The 22,438-nt window shown below is 34.3% G+C and overlaps 1 protein-coding gene across 1 annotated transcript; it reads right to left on the bottom strand.

Annotated features, from left to right (window-relative positions):
* Positions 1 to 8,817: 8,817 nt before the first annotated feature.
* Positions 8,818 to 21,779, bottom strand: LOC114308408 (general transcription and DNA repair factor IIH subunit TFB1-1). The gene is made up of 20 exons (XM_082880291.1): positions 21,318 to 21,779; positions 20,492 to 20,570; positions 20,165 to 20,226; positions 19,917 to 19,980; positions 18,358 to 18,487; positions 17,583 to 17,658; positions 17,313 to 17,408; positions 16,919 to 16,963; positions 16,465 to 16,521; positions 16,178 to 16,333; positions 15,940 to 16,005; positions 15,324 to 15,447; positions 13,319 to 13,375; positions 13,072 to 13,199; positions 12,799 to 12,990; positions 12,585 to 12,698; positions 11,320 to 11,397; positions 10,686 to 10,733; positions 9,726 to 9,794; positions 8,818 to 9,149 (listed from the first exon to the last, which is right to left on the bottom strand). Exons 1-20 carry the CDS (start codon positions 21,396 to 21,398, stop codon positions 9,063 to 9,065), a joined length of 1,809 nt encoding a protein of 602 aa, XP_082736417.1. The 5' UTR covers positions 21,399 to 21,779; the 3' UTR covers positions 8,818 to 9,062.
* Positions 21,780 to 22,438: the final 659 nt, after the last annotated feature.

Below are 22,438 nucleotides of genomic sequence, written 5' to 3'. Positions count from 1 at the left end.
TTTTTAGCAGCAGAATTGGACTTATCACTCTCAGCCAATTTGGAGATTGGCAAGGTGTCCTTAGTGTCAATCTGAGTCACCGTTGCCTTTGGCTGAGCCTTCTTCAGGCGTTTTTTTGGCTTTGGTTGAGGCTGGGTTTGTTCTGGTTGATCACCACATTCGTCAGGAATATTGGCCAAAAGATCTTTAGCAACTACCTTCTGGCGGCCCATCTCGGCAGTAAAAATAGTTCGTCGCCGGCGTTGGCGTTGGGATATTGGGATCAAATAAGGAGTCGAAGTTGACGGCTGCTCTGCTGGATTATAAGTCAATCCCTGATCTGGCCGAGATGTGGAGGCAGCTTGAGGAATTGTGGCGGAAGGAGGAGACAAACTCTTCTTCTTCTTCTTTGGAACGTCGGGAAGAACCAACTTATAGGTCGGGATAAAGTTGAGTAGCAGGGGAGCTTTGCGCTTGGGAACTGGAAGGTCCAGTAGTTTCTTCAGACCTTTGCTGGGGAAAAAAGACTTTCGGAAGCCTTTTTCTGGTTTTGGAAGAGCTGCAAGAAAAAACAGACATTAGAATAAACAAAGTATTGAAGACTTTAAAAATAAGTAAGTATGAGCACAGGGCTCTTACCATTACCCTCTACAAAAGCTGTTCGAGGAAGAGGGAAGAGGTAGAGGTCCTCGTCTGGAGCGAACTCCCAGTTTCCCGAGGTAATGAAGTAATCATCCCCAGCTCCCTTGTTGGAGTCTGGGAGGTCGGCAATAATTTTGTACTCCGTGGACCTCGGTTTGAGGTAGTAAACATAGCCTGTATCTTTTTTGAGGCCACACATGGTATAACAATATTAGATGTCGGCTAAGGTAACCCTAGCATTTTCTTGTTTGGCTAAGACAATTATACCATTTATGACTCGGAAGGAATTGATGGCAAGCTGCGTTGGGTTCAACTTATAATAATGGATTATCTCACGAAAAAGGATATCGAGTGGGAGCCGAAGTCCGCACTCGATGAAAGCTACAACTGGGAGGGGCATAGAATCAGCTGTGGGCATGATAGAGTCATCCTCCCCAGCCAACCTCAGATTTACATTGGCAGGGATGGAAAACTCTTGCCTAAAGTATTCTAGCTTGGTCGGGGTGTCTACCCTATGCCTCCACATATCCATAATATCGGCTTAAGTGAAAGTTTTTCCTAAGAATTTGTGGGTTCTACAAACAAATCCCAAACCTAGATGTACGGGAACAAAGATTAAAGGCAGGAATCTGGAAAAGACACAGAAAATAGAAAACAAGAACGTGTTTCAGAATCAAAAACAATGATAAACTACCAAGAACACTGTGACAGAGTGTGTGTAAGGGTATAAGGCCAAGAACAATGGCAAAAATGAACAAATGTGTGTGTAGGTTGTGAATAGTCAAGAAAAGATTGGGCAAAAACAGAATTGCGGGGTAACCATACTCAGATACATGAACAGATTAAACTAATCAAGGTCATAAGCAAGTTCGCAAAAATGACAGAGATTCAAGATACCATCAAAAACTGAAACGAGAAGTTAAATCGGGAGGAAACAGTAACTCACTGAAGAGGGGAAGCCGGTGTTGAGATTGCCGAAGTCAGACGAACAGCGACAACAGAAAAAGAGCCTCGCCGGAAGAGATGAAACAGCGGTGGCAGCAGAGCTTCAGAGCTTGGAACAATGGAGGATTAGAGAAAGTAAGATAGAGAAAGAGTTTGAACAAAGACGATGAAAAGTGAAAAGACGAAAGGAGAAAGAAGTTTTGTCAAAACTCGAAACGGCGAAAAAAAGGTAATTAATGGCCTTGTTTGGTAGAGCTGTGGGAAAGTGCTTATAGCTTATGCCTTAACAGCTTATACCTTATAACTATGAACATAAGCTGATTTCTTACTTATAAATTAAGCTTCTCCTGCCCCACTCAAAAAATAAGTTGATTTCTGACTTACAAAAAGCTATAAGCTGCATTGTTAAGCTAAACCAAACACATCAAAATAGCTTAAATTAAGCTAAAAGCTGAAATAAGCTAAAAAAAAGCTGTACCAAACAGGGCCAATGTGCCTAAAACAACGTATGCGTCAGACGGCGCACGCAGGCGTGAGATGATTTACAAATGCGTATCAAGAACGATCCAGTAAAGGGAAGACGCGTGGCTAAAACGGTTGAGTTATTGTGCACGACAGCTCATACGCGTGAAGGAGCTCTTCAAATTCATGTTCTTTAAAAAAGACATGTCGGCCTATATGATGATCTCGGCTAAAGAAATTTTAAGCCGACGTACTGGAAGGAAGTTCTGGTATAGGTTCCATCACCTCAGATTGCCGAGGTAATAGAACCTAGGGGGTAGTTGTGGGGATATATTTTCTGAGTATCAACACGTGGCCAAGGTGACACCGACGTGTCAGCCGAGGTGCCACGTGTCCTGGTCATGACGCCGAGGTTATCTCGGCTAGGCCGAGGCTACCTTCGAAGATATTGGAATCCAGGATAAGCGGATAAGGCACAAGAGTCCTAGAATGAGTAAGGACTTCAGCATGGATAAGGATAACACTGTTATGGAGTTTATCTTTATCTCTTGGAGAGTCCAGGATAAGCACTGAGAAGAAATTCATCGAAGCTAGGCTTCTATGAGGACTAGGATTGAATTAACTATAAAAGAGAGGCACCCTCGATGGGTCTAAGGTGCACAATTTATATTCTGAACAGTGAGATTAGCACTATTGATTATCTTCGAGAGGTATACTGACTTGATCGTCGGAGTGCCCCCGGGTGGACGAACTACCTCCGGAATCTTCTCTTTCTGTTGCAGGTCAGTCAGGTGCCATCTATTCTGCTAGTGCTCTCCAGCTGAATACTGAGTTTGACAGTGTGGTCAGAAATTCACTCACACAACAATCAATTTGTTTGGTAGCATTGTCATAAAAATTAAGTTTGATTTGATATCGATAACATATCATTATCAGATCATATTTGTTCATAAAATCATATGTACCTTTCATTTTTGTTAACAAAAATGTAATCTGATTATATGATTAATAATATTTGATGAACTTGATTTTACATGAATCTAATTGACAGATTATACAAAATAAATAACTCAAATCATCTAGCATGGGACCGTAATGAACAACACCAATTACTTAAGGCACACAACTAGCTCTCTAGGATTATCGAAAAGGAATGAAATTTATTTCAAAACACCCATATCTTTCATGTTATGAAATTATTACATCTTAGAGCATTTCCAATGCTTACTCTTTTTCTTTTTTTTCTTTTTTATTATTATTATCAAATTTGAGTAAAGATTTGGATTGAAAGCTTCATTTGATATCAAGCATTCTAACGCTAAATTTTTTATTTTTTCAAACAACCAGTTGATAGGAAAGACGACTAGGAGGATGCTCGGGCAATCGTTCGGCCTAGTGTAAATTTTTTTCAAATTTTTTCCAATCCAATCATCCACCAGGTTGTCTGGCCGGTTGTCTACCCGGTTGACCGGTCGGTCATCCATCCGGTCTTTTACCAATGGTCACCTACGAGATTTGATGAAAAATTAAACGTTCTCTTCATTTGATAAAAAAAAGTAAGACTTCCTTCATTTTATACCAATTTGATGAAAAGGTTGACATACTATTTTTACTAAATTTTATCAAATTTAAATTTGATGAAAAATTTGAATTTAGGTTGAAAATGGTCTTAAGATTTTCAATGATCTCAATAGTTTTTAATTTTTTTTAGACAACAAAATAAAAAAGAAGATTTAGGATAGAGTTGCTGTCTCAAAACACAAACAACCACAAAAGATAAATGAAAATTTTGGATTAATTAAGGATAAGATTCGTCAATAATACAAGATAAAATTGATATTATCGTTTTACTCATATACCGTTTGAGGGATAGGAGTTTTAATTAAAAAATTATTATAAATTATCATATTATTTTTTTATATATTTTTAGATGTATTTTCATAAAAATTAAAATAATTAATTTCAATCTCAATATTTTTTTTTCTTCCAATTCGTGATCGAACTGGAGGGTATTGTTGGATCCTTGGGGGCCCACTAACGGTCCTATTTTGATAATATCAATCGTTCAATGTGTAGAACTTGTTGAGTACTGTATACTTATAAAAAATCACGTTGATCGAATATTAATAATTACGTGATCAAATTAATTTTGTATTAAAAAAATAGACAGTGAAAAAATAATAGTTGATAGAAATCTAATATGATAAAATAGCTATCGATATCCGATCAATATAATTTTATACAGACATATAGTACTCAACAAATTTTACATTTTGAATTATTTAAATTATCAAAATAAAATACATAATAAACCTTTACAAATCTAGGCTTGGTTTGAAAAGTAGGTTAGCTTTTTGACTTTTTGACTTTTTTTGATTATTTTAACCTGGGCTAAAAAACTTGATTTGGGAAGGACTTTTTGACTTTTTGATTTTTTTGACTTTTTTTGTAAGAAAAAAATATAATAATTATGAATTAAATGTGATATTTTTATTTATTACGGCTAAAATAATTTATTTTATTTTTTTAACTAAAATAGCCAAAAAAAAAAAAAAAAAATCTCAAATCTTACTTCCCAAACGATGGTCTAATATATCCTCCAATCAACCACACCATCCAGTCCGATCAGGGAGGTAAATCAATCCCTTTTACTTATGATAATGTGGCACGTCGGCATGATTTGAAAACAATAAAACTCCTTTAGCAGAGACGTTGATTCTAGCTTACTTTCCGTTGCACCCAACAAAGCGTAGAGTAACCGCTTCACTAAAATCTGCTCTCTCTCTCTCTCTCTCTCTCTCTCTCTCTCTCCATCAATTGATGAACAGATATACAATTTCAACCCTACAACTTCTCTCCAAATTCCTCACTACACTTCACGCTATCCTCAACCAGCCCATCACATAATACCCTCTCTCCTCTCTCCCCAACCCAGAAAAATCTCGATACAATTCCCAGATCTGAATCAATACATATATATATATATATATAGAGAGAGAGAGAGAGAGAGAGAGAGGAGGAAGAAGAATGTGTTGCGGGACAAGGATGTGTATGCTGTGCACCTGCGTGATACTGGTGGTGATCTGCATAGGAATGCTGTTTGGGTTTGGGGTATTCAAGCATGGGTTTCACAAATTGAAGGACACATTGCATGATTGCGATTCCATCAATGGTACCTCTTGTTCTGGAAGGCCCTTCTTGGGTACCCCTCCTCCTTACTAGGGTTTATTTCTTTCTTCTTCTCTTTTTTGATTTTTTACAAATATTCTGGATCTTATGTCTGAAATTTAAAAAAAAATAAAATAAAAAAAAAGCGATTCTAGATCTTGGAAATTGGGTTGTGTGGTTTGCTCTTTATTTTCAGCACTGTTTTGATCACCAAAAAATTAGATTAGACCTGAAATATTTTATTTGTAATTGTAGATGTGAACAAAATGTGAAAATTTGTTGATTTCAGTGCACTTTTTATATTTATTGTCTTTATTTTTTTTTGCAGCACCGTTTTATCCACATAAATTTCTCCGTCGAAAGGAATCTTATTTGAATAGAGAAAATTATGTGAATGAATCATCTTAATTATTTGTATTTAGACGAAAATATTTATGTGGATAAATTATTAATCTATTTTTATTCAAAAAAAAAAAAAAAAAAAAAGAGTTTTGTTATAGTAGAAGATTTCTTGGTGTATGTGTCGGTTGATGGTCTGTTCTTTGTGTTCGGTTAATTGGGATCGTTTCGTTTGGTTTAGGTGGTAAAGGTATGTATGTTTTTGAAAGTGTCTTTTTTGTTGGGTTCCAAAAGATTAAAGTGATTAGGTCACTGATAATTGACAAATTAAATTAGATTCCTTTGGAGTGTGGGCAGGTGTGTGTAATTAAGGCAAAATTATTTAATATTTTTAAAATGTCACATGTTTATATTTTAAGATTAATTATCATACATTATGATTTTTTAAGTTCCTCGATCACTTAATAATTAGTCTTACCTTCTCTGCCAATTACATTTCCAAAAACACCCAATAACCATTCTCATTAAGCTAACAACTTTTTTTTATGCAACCCAAGAATGAATATGTGTAAATTGGGAATATTGGATAAGGAAAATGTTTGGTAGTTCAAAATTTTGTGACTCAAACGGCTCAAATCCCTCAAAACGATAGCTCAAATCCCTCAAAACGACGCTGTTTTGAGGGATTTGAGCCATTTGAGCCACAAAATTTTGAGCTACCTAGCATTGCTGATTGGATAATTGAAGAGAGACCGTGAACCTTTTTTATTTTTTTATTTTTTTAACTTCGCAATCGGTTCATTGAACGATTAATCATGAAAGATTTTCATATAGATTTTAATATGTGAATTTATTATCCAATAAATCTTATAATAATTAATGAAATTTTGTATCAAACATTATTAAAAAAAGTTATTAATAGTTAATTTTTAGTGACAGTTTAAAAATGAGTTTTGTTAGAGATTGCAAATGTTTAACAAATATTTTATCAAATGTCTTATATAGGTGTGAGATCCACGTGGTGTCATATGAGACATTTGGTAGAACATTTGGAACACCTAGCATTTTTTTTTAAAAATTGTCACAAATTATAATTTTTAGCAATAGTTTAAAAAAATCATTATAAAAATTATTAATTTTCAACTTTCAGTGGCAGTATAAAAAATCATTAAGTGAGTTTTTGTGATGATCTAAATAATTATATTTTTTGACTTTTTATGAAAATATAAAAAATATAAGTTTTAGCAACAATTTATGGTGAATGTCAAATAGTGCCTAATTCTAAGTTTTAACGATAATTTATAAAAATCGTAACTAAAAAAAAAAATCACTAATTATCAATTTTTAACGACATGCAAAAAAAGGACACAAAAGATTATTTTTAGAAATAATTTTACTATGATTTATTTTCAATAAAACTTGAAGAGAATTAATTCCAACTATTAGAAACTATTGATAATTTACCCTTAATCCGGAGATTAATCACACCGTTTATTAGCGGGGATTCCAATTAAAATTGAGACAAAGTCTCATATAAATTGACTCTATGAAATTACTTACATTTAAGAAGTTTTAAACCTAAGATTCTGAATGGAACACACCTCGTACTCTCAAGTTTTGACTACTCAACCAACCCCTTTGGATTGAGACTAGATACCTTGTTTTAATTAATTATTGCAAGATGTTATTACATGCAATTTGGGATTGTTTAAACTATTTGTCTCATAACTTACAATAGAAAATGCATAAGCATTATGATACATTTTCAAAATAAAAAATAATAAGTAATCCTAATAGATTGCATCAAACAAGATATTTGTCCTGATATAGATTATAAGAGAGTTTAGATCATAAATTAAATAAATAAATAAAATCTAGAGAATGTGAATGATGTGTTAATAAAATTTTACTATATTTCATTCATATTTCACTTATTTTTTTTATATATATATATATATATATATCCTTATCAAATTCTAATCTAAATCTATAATTCAAAGGCAATTTAAAGTTTCGGAAAATGATTGGTGGCCCTAAAACATTTGCCCCTAATGCCCCTAATTTCCATTTTTGGAAACTGTTTTCTTTTTTTCTTTCTTTTTTCCTTTTTTTTTTTTTTTTTTTTTACCAAAAGTGGAATTTCGGGGCATTCGAGCCCCGAAATTTAGGGCCCTCAAGCAGCGCTGTTAAAGTTTCAGAACTGGCACATGGTTTTCAAATACTGACGTTTGGCTGCATGATAAAAAAAGTTGACATGATAGATGAATGGCGTGTTTGATGCAAGTTGCAACATTCTAAACTTACTTAGCCTTTATTTGAGATGCAAATTAATTTTTTTTTGACTTTTTTATCTTGAAATTATGTTTGGAATAAACTTTTTAACAATGTGAGAGAAAAAATAAAATCATTATGATTTGAATATAACATTTTGTCTTATTAAGTTAAAAAGTTCAGTTTTTATTTTTTTTATAACTAAGATATTCCCAACTCAACCCAAACTTTCGTGCCAAACATAACCTTAAGCTATAAGTTGTAAGGAAAATGATTGGTGGCCCTAAAAAATTTGCCCCTAATGCCCCTAATTTCCATTTTTAGAAACTGTTTTCTTTTTTTCTTTCTTTTTTTCTTTTTTTTTTTTTTTTTTTTTACCTAAAGTGGAATTTTCGGGGCATTCGAGCCCCGAAATTCGGGCCCTCAAGCAGCGCCCAAGTTGTAAACAGATTTTGCACTAACATAGAATTTCAAAATAAAAAACTAAATGCAGCTTTATAAATTGCACCAAACAACTCGGAAGTATTCTCTCGCTAATTGTGATACGTCTGAACTTGAACTTGAGTCCTATAATTGCATAATGTAGTTTTATACTTGTCATCCTATCCTAGAAAACAAAATAAAATAAAACAAAAACAAATAAAACATATTCGTGTTTGCACAATAAGGTTCTCAGCCAAGTATGCACAAATGTTTCTCATCCCATCCTAGAAAACAAAATAAAATAAAAATAAATAAAACATATTCGTGTTTGCACAATAAGGATCTCAGCCAAGTATGCACAAATGTTGCTAGATTATACTTGACTAACCTGAAAGGATCAAATGCTCCGTCACAATCAATGTGATTATAAGGTGGAAGGTTTGAATTTCAAGTCTTTACAATTTATTAACATCATTTTTGGTTGTTGGGCAAATCACCAAAAGAAAAAGAAGAAAAGCAGTCAATTTCCATATGTTGCTAAACTCAAAAATTCAAATTAGTCCAAATCAACATTGCAACTTATTGTAATTGTTCAAAAATTTCCTCTCATATTAATGCAATAGCATTTTGTAACCCAAATTGTTCAATATAAACTATTAGCCACCAATTGAACAATAAATGGTGTGTACACTTCTTTCAAATCATTTTCTCTTCGACAAAAGCTGTGACCAAAATTTCATTAGATATACAGTTGTATATGATCACCATGTAATAGAGGCAACCCTCAATGCTGCAACATCAAACAGGCCAGGTGATACAAAGGCTAATTTCCGCTACACGTATCCATTGGTCCTGTCTCCGCCCTTTGCCGATCTCTTCTGCAAGTCTGCATCATAATGTGCAAAAGCCGCATCCAGAGCCTGCACCAAACATGGTCTCTGTCCATGAGTTGCAGCCATCAATAGAAGTAGAAAAAACTCAACTTTTTCTGTCGTCTAACCCAAGTTCAGTTGCTACCTTGAAACTAATATGTTAGTGGCTGTATTAGTGAAGGTGGTGTTGTTGGTAGTGGGAGGGTGATGGAGGTGGAGGTGGTGGTGGTGGTGGAATGGTTGGGTCGTCTAGGTTGGAGTGGTGGTGGTGGCAGGGTGGTAGTGGGGGTGGCATTGGAAGTCAGAAAATGTCTTTTCCACTTTTCAACAGCGGCTTGTTTAACGTTTTATGTTGACTTTCATTTTCTATCATACCAAAAGCAAGTAAAAGCAGAAAACAACTCGCACCAACCTTCAAGTGATGATAATTTTTCAAGGCCAAAAGAATTTAGAGATGTCTCAACTGCTTTGAATTGAGCAGGCAAACTAGGAATAAGCATATGAACCTACTTACAGTGCCACCAGAAACTATTATTATGATCCCTCATAATCTTGGAAGTTCAGGTCATCAATAATACTAAAACCTTGCAATTCAATGAATAAGAAAAGTACACTTTTTTTCACCTGAAGCATTGGTTGAACAAGAAGGGAAACTTGATGCCGAAAATCTGACTGTACGGATTCCTTAATCTCCTGAAATGGGAAAAGGACATCACCAAGAAAAAGAAGAAAAAAAAATCAAACTACACAACATACACAGGAAATAAAAATTTTGAAACTTGCACCCAAGTAGCAGCAGAGGCAATGCAGTGCAAACTCCCCGATCCTTTTGATCAATGCTCATAAATCAATACAATTCAGTTTCATGAGCAAACATGCATCATCAAAGCTGGAATTTTTCAGAACTTCATTTCACATGTAATGGAATACCCATCATCAGTGAAAGCCAAATCATTTTTTTATTTATTTATTATCCAAAAGCCAAGTCATTTAATGTAAACATTTCAAATAACCAAAATGTCACTACCAGTAATGTGCTCCAGCGAAAAGCCCTCAAGATTTTTGACATAAAAAGTCATTTGTTTTCCTTTTCATAAATTCATCCATCTTTCATATGAATTCTAATCATGGTAACTCCCACACTAACAACTGTTGTTAATATGCTACCAATTCACCATAAGAAACATGTATTAAAACTCAGAAAATCAATGAACTCTACATTTTTGTTGAAGCTTAGATAATTTTTTTTTTTTTTGATAATATGTTAAAGCTTTAGATAATACTAAGGTGAGTGACAAAATTACAGCTGAAAAAATGAAAGGGAAAACAGGAACCAAGAAAGAAGCACTCTAGAAACAGTGGTAGCAGCAAACAGTTGCAAAATATTTAGACATTCTAACTAGGTGACCAAAAAACACTTTCAAATGTGAATTCCAAAGAGAGATTCCGGTGCCTCTATTCGCATACCAGTGAATCAGTGATTGTTGTTGATTTACAAGCAATAAATTAAGTAACCACAGTAATTACATGTGAAAAGCAAAAAATGATCATACATACTGAACATGACTTTTGCAAGAAGATTACCTGTAACTTTGGATAAATTTGTGACATAGCATCCTTCAATCTGCCTACCTGCAAAATAAAGGCCAAATGAACAAAGCATAAAATAAAACTAAATCCACAAAATTAAAAGATGATGTGATTATAAAAGAACTTGTACCCAAACCATCACAAATATTTTTGCATACTTAATAATTGAGCAACCGTTATTAACCTCTTGAAATTTCTGCATTAAGCACTTCTTCACAACAACAGTGCTTCTTCCATGAACATGATTCACAGCAACTGAATCTAATCTTTCACTGTTATCATATATTCTTCTTTCTTACTCTGGCCCCTGGGGGTTTGAGGGGAAGATGGAGTAATCGGAAATGCAAAATATATTTCTGTTGGGCATTGCTTTGAACTTCAGTGTTTTCATTTTTCAAGTTTTCGGAAATAAAATCTTATTGGGAACAATATAAAAAATTTTGTCATTTTTTTTTTTGGAAGGACAATGGTCAAACCTTAGTTTGAAATATAAACAATAATTTCTGGAGTTCTGGTAACCTTGCCACAATTTAAGAAGTATATAAGATCAGCTAAAGAAATCAACTTTAAGTTTGATGTAATACAGCATAAATAAACCTAAGTAAGCATAAAGAACTACAGCATTTACCTTAACATAAAGATATGATGTTGTAATTGGATATGATGACCAGAAATGTTTAAGTAATTCCTGAATGGACGTCCAATGCTGAAAACAAGCAAAGTTATTTTTAATAGAATTTAAAGGAATGTTAAAAATCCAAAACAAGAAGATAAAGGTAACATTTGGTAGAATTTTAGAATTATGATTTGAGAATAGAGTTGTATTTTGAGTTTGAGTTTTGAAATTATGATTTGAGAATAGAGTTGTATTTTGAGTTTGTGAGTTTTGGAATTATGATTTAGAAAGAGAAAATTTGTTTGGTTATGAGTTTTGAATTGAATTTTGAATTTTTGAAGTGACATATGAAATGAGAAAAGTTGTTTGGTTGTGAGTTTTGAAAAGAGTTTTCAAAACTTAATTCAAAAATTTATAACTCATAACTCATAAACCAAACACACAACTCAAAACTCTATTGAAAATTCTATTCAAAATTCATAACCAAACTCTTTTTAAAATTCAATTCAAAAAAATAAATTGTTATTTTGATCTAAAAAAAATAATTCATACATTTAAAAAATATCAAAAACAAATATAATTTTTTTCCAAATAACAAGTGGGGATTGGCAATTGTAATTGCAAAAGAAAAAAAGAAAAAAAAGTTACTGTTCCAATCAACCGGCCGGACATATGTCCGGGTAGACGACCTAAAGCGCAAATTCAAAAATCAAAAACTCACTGCCAAACATGCATTGGAATGTGTTTTCAAATGTGGCATTGGAATTAATTTTTAAAAACTTAAACCAAATATAACATTGGAATGTAGGGGTGGAATTATAATTTAAAAGCTATACCAAACACAGCCAAAGTTTTCCTGTGCTTTCTGATGCAAAATCCCCATTTGACATAGTTTTCAAAAAACAGTTCTCCATAACATGTTTTGTGAAAAAATAAGGAAATTTTGAGAACATGGTGTTTTCGGTTTATCTTTACTGGAAAAAAAAAAAAAAAAAAAAGAAGAAGAAGAAGAAGAAGAGAACAAAAAACAATGTTCTAGTGTTTTCTGGAAATTGGTTATTTTTTAACTTATTTCTCCGAAAACAGTTTGTAAAAACAGTGAACAAAATGAATTTTGAGTTTTGTTTTCTGTAGCTCTGAGAACAGAAAACTGTTTTTAAAATCTCAGCCACACAAAACCTATTTTCCTTCCTAAACTTGATACATGCAATTACCCACAGCAATAGGTAGACTGGGAAGTTGAAATATTGTGTACAAAAAAATTGGTACCAACTCACATGTAAGAGTTCATCTTTAGTGATGTTTGGCAACCTATCCAAAACACTCTCCTGCGGATTCTTCCCAAGATGATACTTGGTGCTTGAAATATTCTGGGTCAATCCGTTAAAAACCTACATGATAATATTGAGCAGTTATGACCATATATGTCAGTGACCTCTCTCTATGGCAGATCAGATCATGAGGATGATTTGCAACAAGAGTTTCAATTACCTTGAAAGCAATTTCAGGCTTAACTATGGGATCACTTAATCCGGCAATTTTGATCTCAGATATACACTCCCTTAGAGAACCATAAGCTTCACTGGTACTCAGGTTGCATTTCATTTGTCTTGTTTCAACTAACGTATCTCCCAAAGTTTTAAGTGCATTAGCTTGCTGAGAATCAAAATAGTCTCGAGGATCCTGATCCAAGAAACAAATCATAAAATACCTATTTGCAATCAAAACTAACATGTGTCATTTTTTTTAAGATGAAAGGAATACCTTAATGAAAAGTGGTGCCAATGGAGGGTCACGAGGTGGCTGAAGATCCTCAATCTCAGCCAACTGAGAAATCCTATCTAAGCGTTCCTGGTTTGCATTCCCATCAGATGCTTCATTAGCTAACTCAACTGCATAGAAACTCAACAATTTAGTGTTCAAACAGAAAGAATAAAAAAAGAAAGAGTTGGGGGGAAGACAAAGCACTATATCAAACTGAATTGCACAAAGAAAAGTGAACTATGCTAACCCTGTTTTGATCTGGCAAGAGCTTCAGCTACAGACCTCGTGTCTCCCAACTCCACATCTGTATTCAAATTGATAAAACAGAACTTAGGAAAAAATTTTATGAAGTCAGGTCTCAGCAAGATCAATGAACTGCATCCATTTGCAATTAAAATGTCAGAGAAGTTTCTTAAAGAAATCAATATGTTCTCTGAATTACACCAACTTACTCACATTTGATTGCTATAATATGTTCTATTCTATCAGATAAAGAAAGAGAAAAAATCATGCCTCGAAAAAAAAGAAGAAGAAGGGCACAGAGAAACTTTTTTATCAAATAAACTAAACATTGGAATCTTATACTTGGGAGTGACCAATTGCTGAAGCCCAGTCAACATCAGCTAAGAAAGTAACCTTTTCTTTATGAATTTGCTCCTTGCTTAGAAAATTAGAGGTTAGAGGTGGTCGGTTGTGGACCTCTGCAAAGATGGCAAGCACTTCAATGGCTTGAGGTCACCGGAGGTGGAGGAGAAGACCAAGGCAGGCTTAAAGATAGAGAGGGTGATAGTGAGAGACCTTGAGCACTTCGATTTTATGTGTTGTGATAGATGTATTGTTGTGTGTTAATGTTGGCTGCTGTATACATGATACGTTACAAAGACTCCCATAGGGCCGTAGTATTGGAGTCCTTTGGAGCCCAAGCAAACTATTGGACAGGTGGCAAGCTCTTCTCAACTCAACAAGGAGCTGACATGAGCCATACTGTCGTCTGTGATTCATGCTGGCAAGTATGATATCTTTGGGCAACACATCATGCATTCAAATGTGTGTGTAAGGTCAACACCGCCTCTCTCCAAACTAGGTCAAGGTGGAGTGATCTTGGCAAAAAGACAGCCAAGACCTTGACGATCCTATGGTCTTAAACTCCAACCACAATCCTCCAATGATCCCCAGTGGGGTGCCTACGCCTAGCTCCCAGCCTAGGCAGCCAAGTGGTTAAGTAAAATAAACGAGCATAAAGGTGAGCCAAGGGCCCAGCCTTAGGCCTCCAAGTGAGCATATGTGAGCCAGGGGCCCAAGCAAGCACGTAGGTGAGCCAAGGGCTCAACCTTAGGCCGCCAAGTGAGCATATGAGAGCCAAGGGCCCAAGTGAGCATGTAGGTGAGCCAAGGGCTCAACCTTAGGCTGCCAAGGGAGCTCTCCATACTTGGTGGCGTGCATGCCCCAGCTTAGGCTACGCATATAATCCCAATTGATCATGGAGCCTTGAAGGTCTGCCATGCGGGGGTGTCATGGCGATGGACGCCAAGTGCCGTGCGTGGTACAAGAACCACAGCCTACAATGTCAATCATGGAAGAGAAAATAAACCACTCTCTTTCACTCTCAACAGCAAGAGAGAGTAGCAAAAATATGATGCTTGGTTCAATGTTGTAGCGGCAGATTATGACTGAAAAACAACCAGTCCATTCCAGGGAATGTCCCAGTGCTACAACAGGCCATGCTGTAGAGTAAAGGACAGAATCATAGTTTCAACTAAACCCATTAGTTGATTTCATAATAAACTCACTTTAAATGGTTCATAATGGTGGTCATCCCTTATATTATTCAAGGACCTAATGGGAAAATAACTTGCCTGGCATTTCAATTGCTGGAATTCTGAAAGCCACATGAAGGGAAATCTGGTTCGTAAAACTTTTTTTGAAGGTAAATGTTGATTGATGTCTAATAGTTGGCTTTCTGAAACTACCATGTTTTTAACTAAACCATGTTCCTTGCATTGAAAATTTTACTTTCTTGTTTTTTTTTTCTTTCTTTCTCTGTTTACTTTTCCTTTCTTTCTGAACTTAAATATTTGTTTTCTTTTCTAGTTTTTGAACAAAATGCACATCCACATCCAGGCTGGGACCCCTTCTAATGGTGGCAAAAAAACTACAAAAGCTAACGGCTGGTTGTTAAATTAGCATATTTTCACAACACTTTTCTGGCAACATTTTCCAAGAATAGAAGATACTCTAATGGGAAATCTTACCTATGGATCTTCCTTCAAGAACAACTGCACCATGCCGATTAAGGACTTGTGAAAGAGACCTTCTGTATTCTTCATATGGTGAGTCAATAGCATCCTTGCTGTCATCGCGAGAAAGCCCATGATCCTACATGCAAGACAATATGATCATACGCAAATTTGTGCAAGTTTAAACAAAAAAGGTTAAAAGAACACAGAACAAGTTACATGTGAAAATGTAGATGAAGAATCACAAAAGATTCCAATAAATAGTTCTCATAAACCAACAGAATCTTCTCTACATTACTGGACATCCAGCAACAAGCAACAAGAGGACTATATTGTTTGCTTCCCAGATACAGTTAGAAATTACAGGAATCGATGCAAAAAGAGGGAAAGAGAGCACAGATTCCCATAAGCTCAACATCATTGAGCTGATGCAAAAGCCCAGATTTTGACATTTATCATCAGCAAAAAAATGAATAAAGAGAAAATGTACATGATATGGAAACTGTCAATTCATAAATTCAAAACAATGCTGTATTGAGAAAAGGTGAAAATAGCACCCTCAACTTGCAGAGTTATACACCAGGACTTAGCTAGCAATAAGATAGTAAAACACAGGTGTCACCGAAAGTACCGGAAGATGAATGTAATCATCCCCTTCATCAGCTTCCATGTCTAAAGTTGGATCAACCCGTCTAATCTGCAAACCGAGATGCCACATAAAGAAAGCTAATTTATTATGTGGGGACAAAAAAAACAAAAAAACAAAATTGAGTAACCAGAGGAGAAATATGCAGCAAAGATATAATCGTTGCGAAATAAAAATGTTGACTTCAAACGAAAGAAATTCCAATTTCCAAAAAGGAGAGCACCTTGCGCCGAGCTTCACTTGCCCATACATCATCATTCTTCAAGAAAACAGCAAGTTCCTCATCTTCTGCAGCCTCTGCTGCAGCAGCAACAGGATTTTTTGTACTATGGAGGTATTCTGCTCTGCAATATTTGTTCCAGAAGTCCTTTTCGGTCATCTGGGACACAAAAACCAAAAACAAAAATTCAATTATACAAGTTGATTTAATTAGGAGACAAATTAAGGAAAGTGGTCATTGATAATAAGAAATTCCTGAACGATGATTTACAAGTCCAACATGACCATTACCTTACGGGGAACAAATTTCAGGAATGCCTGGTGAACAGCTGGTTTCTCAGCAAAAATCTGCAAATACATGGAAACTAATTGAAATTAGGCCTCGTTTGGAAACAGGCTATTTTAGTAACTTTTTGGCTTGTTGGCTAAAATATGTGATAAAAAAACTAGTATGTTTGGGGTGGCTTTTTGGCTTTTTACGAAAATATGTGCAAAAAGTAGAGAGAAAAAGAAATCTTTGACTTTTTTGTATAGGTTATAGGTTTTTTGGCTTTTTTAGTAACTTTTTGGCTTTTTAGCTAAAATGTTAACTTGCCAAACGAGGCCTAAGTTACAGCTGTAAATATCCAGCAACTACGCCATTTAACCAGCGACAGAAGAGAATAATACTGGTCAATCAAAGAAATAAAAGGGCAAGTAAGATCAAAGGAATAAGGTAATAACAAGTTAAAGGAATAGATCATGCCTGATGAATAATCTCTGGTGACAAGTTAAATGTAACTCGATTCGACTGCAAAAGAAATAAATAAAGTTTCCACGTGAGAGCATTGCAATGATAAGGTACAAAAAATAGTAAAATCTTACTAGTAAAAAGCTTAACCCATGTAATTTTGCAAGAAACAAACAAATTCAAGAACTCATAGCACATGTTTGAAAAAGTAAAATCTGTTAACCTTGGAGTTACAGGATTTTCAAGTAGGGTTGATCAGTATATGCGTTTAACACTAATAAAGATACAAATGCACACAAGCATAACTTTGCACACTGTGCACACAAGGAGCAAGCACATAAGACGTGAGAGTGTGCTTAAGCAGATGTGCGCATGCAGACACAGAGGGAGAGAGAGATCTATGTTGTACCCGACCATCAGCTGCTGGTTTGACATCTGCAAGCATGGCACTTTTGAACCCTGCCCGTTGTTTTATCACGCTGCTGGTGTTCCTATCCAGCAACTTCTGCACTTAATTTGTAAATGGAAAATTTTCTATCATGCACTCATAATCACTTTGGTGCTCTATTGGAGCAAATATGGAGAACTTAGAAAGCTCAAACGATTCAAATGAAAATCCAAGCTCATAGAAAATATATATACATATACATATTTGGATAGAGTCTTTATAATAACTAACCTTCCTCGTTGCCCAAAACTCGGCTTCTGTCAAAATACCTCCTATCACAAATTGCTTATGGAGTTTCTGCAACTCCCTGTGAAGGATACATGTCAGTGATATCATTTTTAAAGGAAATTTATAACTAGTAAAGTTAAATACTACATTTAGAAAGTTAGAAACCATTATACCAGAATACTATGTTCTTGAAACAAGTATAAACCTTTACCTAAGAATTTAGAAGCTAATACATCCTGTAGTATGTCCAGTAAGGTGCCAAACGATTTTTTCCATGCCATGAACATTCGCAATAACTTCCATTTGTCATAATAGTTTTTTAATGCTGCACTATTTTTTAAGTGCTATCCAAGTGTCCCAAAATCAAACATCCAAAACCAACCAGTACAACTTCAATATAAATCACCAATAACACTCACAGTAGAAAACAAATTTAATAAATTAACTAATTAAAATTAATATATGCAACTGATAATGACTTTCACACACAAAAGAAAGGATACACACACAAATATATATATATATATATTAACTAAAATGGCTATCATTCGAAGTGCATTCTTTCAACTATTTGGGCCCAGCAACACATATAATTCAAGTTACTGCCTCTTCATAAGTTAAGCATTAACAAATCTGGGGAAAAGAACCAGGGGGAAAGTGAGAACCAAAACTCTGAAAGGTTAGATGGCATTTCATATATATAAATAATATATGGGCTTGCATGGAAAATTGCATCTGATCAAAGTATTTTTCTCAGGGTATGTGACAGTCAATTTACCCATCTTCTTGAAGTAGCTTAATCCGACGCTCCATTTCTTGTGTACTAATAAGTTGTTCATCTTGAGGTGTAACAGCAGATGGTTCAGAACTAGTTTTGCCAGCTTCTCCAGCCATTGTAGTAGCTCTGCCTGTTCAAGAGGCCACAGGTGCAACAACTCAGGTAAAAAAAAACTTCAACCAATATGCTAAGCAGTTAAAATACATCAAATGGAATGCAACAAACAATTATAAAGATGTAATCCAGATTATAAACTACATTGAAGTTTGTTAATGAAAAGAACTAGTAAAAGGCCAAAAGTAGAACCACAGTAATGTTGTTTAGGCAGTCCAACAGTGACAAAACATGTACAAAACTAAATTATTGAAGGTCATAAACTCAATAATACAAGTTTAAACAGACTATCGTAGATAAAACTCTTTATATGATGCTAATGCAATGCATGATTTTTACCTTCACAAAGAGTAGAGTTTGTATGTCTAATCACCGCATAACTTGATTCCACCATATCAAAGCTTCACTACACATAACATGCTCAAGACTCAACTATGCTAAAATTAAAAATTACAGAAACACTACCTTGCATACTCATATGTGAGGTTCAACATTCGAACAAATATTAGGGGTACATGTGAGATTGGACAATCACGGAGAAGATCAGAACTAAAGAATTGCTCAAGTGTCGAGTGGGTAGGTGTATTTTGGATATTAGTGAATGCGTCGTGTCATGGTTTTTCTCGAGTTTGAGCTTCCCGTGTTAAAATTTGTGCTTCTCCTATGATTGTTTTATATTTAATTTGTATGATTTTATTGCTTAATTAATTAGGAATTAATCTGATTTAAATATGCTTCGAAAAGATTCTTGTTCAGTTATCTTTAACTGAAGAACTGTGGAGGCTATTTGCACACTTTGACTAAAAATAAATCTTTCAAAACCCACCTCATGAACCACATTTTCTCTTAGGTAGTACCATTCAGCAAATATAATATGCTATTCTTCAAATGCCAACACAAATGGGTAACATCTATCATGTGATGAAGGATAGAAGACTTTCTAACTAATGCCTGCTTTCTACAGGGACCTTGAGGTTTACAACTAAACAAATTCACTCTCAGTAAGGCAGGTCCACATAAAAGTATCAATAACCAAAAAAAGAAAAAGGCAGTTGCTCTGGATCTATATAATTAGTGAGGCTTGCAGCCATCTTTCTTCCTCCACTAAACAAAGGGAAAATATACTACTCTTTATCATCTAGATTGTGGCTTGAGTTCAGCAATTTATTCATATAAATAGTACATAAATAGAAGCTTTTGATCACCATAATAAAATATATGCGACAAGTGATTAGCATGAAGAATTATGAGGAAAAAATAAGCCCCAGTTTCCTCAAAAAAAAATATTTGATAATTATAATGATGCTTGAGCATGAACACAACAGACAAACAATCTGCACAAATTGATGACTTACAGAATTTAAACTTTCAAGCAAATTGAAAAACAGTCTCATTTGGAGCTAAAAATCTTGAGAATCAGTACTGTGGTAGAAACTGAGACCTACCTACAAATTCTCTGCAAACATCACGATCAGAAAAGTTTTCAAACTCAAAAATGTAACTCCCACCCTGTAAAAACACAGAGTCGTCACTTACATGTTTCGTTCATGATAAATGGGGCAATAGTATCTTCATGTTCAATAAATATGTAAGAAAAAACAATTAAAAAATCATGATTAGTACACTACAGGGCAATGAGCCAACATAACAGCAATGAAATTTGAAGAACTGACATATTAGTGACAAAAGCAACCTGATCTTGGGTAAGATTAAGCAGGGCATGCTTATGTGATCCCTCCTTGGTGAACTTGTGCCCTGATAAGACATGACAAATATCAATGTAGGCATATTAACAACTTTAGTTCACCACATGAGCACTTAAAATTTAGAAAGATAGGATATCATTTAAAAAATAATAATAATAAATGACAAACTATTTATGATTATATATTTAAATGGCCTGCGGTTTGGTTAATTACTTTGAAAAAATATATATATATAAGTTGCCAAAATTATCAATTGTAGTGAAAGAAGCGTGACACTCCTGAATAACAAAATCATACATGTGCACAAGAAGTACCTTTAATCAATTTAAACTGTACACTAAGACTTGAAGACAATTTCGGGTTGTTAGGCGTGAAGATGAACCTATCCTCCATCTGCATGAAATTACAACAGTTAAAATGCATGACAAAACCACCAATACATCACATATATACAAACATTGACTAAATCATTTGCAATACAATGTTTGCAGCCTTAAACACCACAAAAAAAGGGGTTATTTATTTCAGTTCCAACTACATCGAGTAGAAGTTTTAGCAAAAAGCTATATGAAGCAATCCAATAGATAAACTCAAATTTTAGTAAAGTTGACAAGTGTGAAGTTTAAATGGAAGTTATGGGTAAAAGTATAGGAGATCAGTCGAAAGTTTGGATAACAATTCCCAAATGTCAAGTTTCGATTGAATAGAAATTTGATTAAAAATGGGTCCCACTTGATTTGAGTAGAACTCCATTAAGTATAAATTTGACAAAAAAGAGTGGAGAGAGATTTCAATGGTCTTTTACTAAAAATTAAGTTTGGATTAAAGGAGACCAAATGTTAAGCTTGGATTGGATAGAAATTGAATAAGGGAAATGGGTCTCCCTTGAACTGAGTAAAAATTCGAGTCAAACTCTCAACTTGTTCCAGATTTTAGTAAATGAGTGGATGAGATTTCATGGTCTTTTTACTCAAATTTAAGCTTTGGTTCTAGATTTGAGTAAGGGTGTGAACATTACCCCACTTTTCCCAACAATGTCATTGTCAAATAATCATACATACAAATGTAAATGCACAGTATACATACACACACACACACATATATATATACACACACAAACAATAGGCTATAAAGAATCACCATCTCTAAGATGCCAGGAACACCAGGGTCCTTGACTGAAGACTTGTACTTGGCACGCTTAATGACCTTCCCACTGGCCATTTATATGCGATTAAAGTTGGAATCAATCGAACCAAAAGACCCAAATGTCGAGATGATCTGAAGAATTAGCGAAGAGGAGTGAGGAAAAAGTGAGTTCTAGGGCATTACATAATGAGGCAAAACAAAACCAGTTTCGAGAGTTGATCTAGAGAGTGGATGTGAATCAAAGGGAGGTTATTGGGGGAAAGAACAAAGGTTGAAGATGATGGAGGGTTGGTTAGGCAAAGGAAGGTCTCTCTCTACCCCTCTCTCTGATTCTGTGCGTGGCTTTCTGGGCGCCAATTGGGTACAGAGGCCCTCGCGGTCTATACATATTTGACGGGCCTGGTGACTGTTAGCTCTTTGGAGTTTTTTTTGGTAAATTACAAATGCATGATATTTGTTAAAAAATGTTTACTATATACATCTTATAATTATAAATAAAAAATAAAAAATAAAAATTGACATAATTTTATATATTTTAGTCATAACTAAAAATAAATTATAAAAAAATTATAATCAAATATAAAAAAAGTCATAATTAAAATATCAAAATAATGTTATAATTAAAAAAAATAACTTAACTAAAGATGCATATGATAAAGAGCATGCATTATAAAATTTTTCAAATATATGTTGTTCATTATAATTTTAAAAATTATATCTGATCCTTTTAAGTTTATAATTTCATAACAAATAACTTGTTTTATTAATAAATTATCAAATAAAATAATGATGGCAGAATATATTTTTCTATTAATAATTTAGATAATATTATTATTATATAGAAGATTGTAGTTACAAATTTCATTTTTTCTATTACTTCTGTTAAATAAAAATTTGGGCAAATTACAAACACCTCCCTCGAGGTTTGGTAAAAATACAGATTCCCCCTGAGATTTGAGAAATTACATTCCGCTCCCTGAGGTTTATATTTTCATAACAAATTGCCTCCTGAGGTTTTTATTTTCATACAGATTCTCCCATAATTTGTTATACAAATTTGACCTTCGGGGGACAATTTGTAATTTCTCAAATCTCAAGGGAGAATCTGTATTTTC

Source organism: Camellia sinensis, chromosome 7 (assembly GCF_055761805.1).
Source record: "Camellia sinensis isolate YWXY chromosome 7, ASM5576180v1, whole genome shotgun sequence".
Taxonomy (NCBI): Eukaryota; Viridiplantae; Streptophyta; class Magnoliopsida; order Ericales; family Theaceae; genus Camellia; species Camellia sinensis.
Note: the sequence above shows the minus strand (reverse complement) of the source record. Positions and strands in the feature narration are given on the sequence as shown.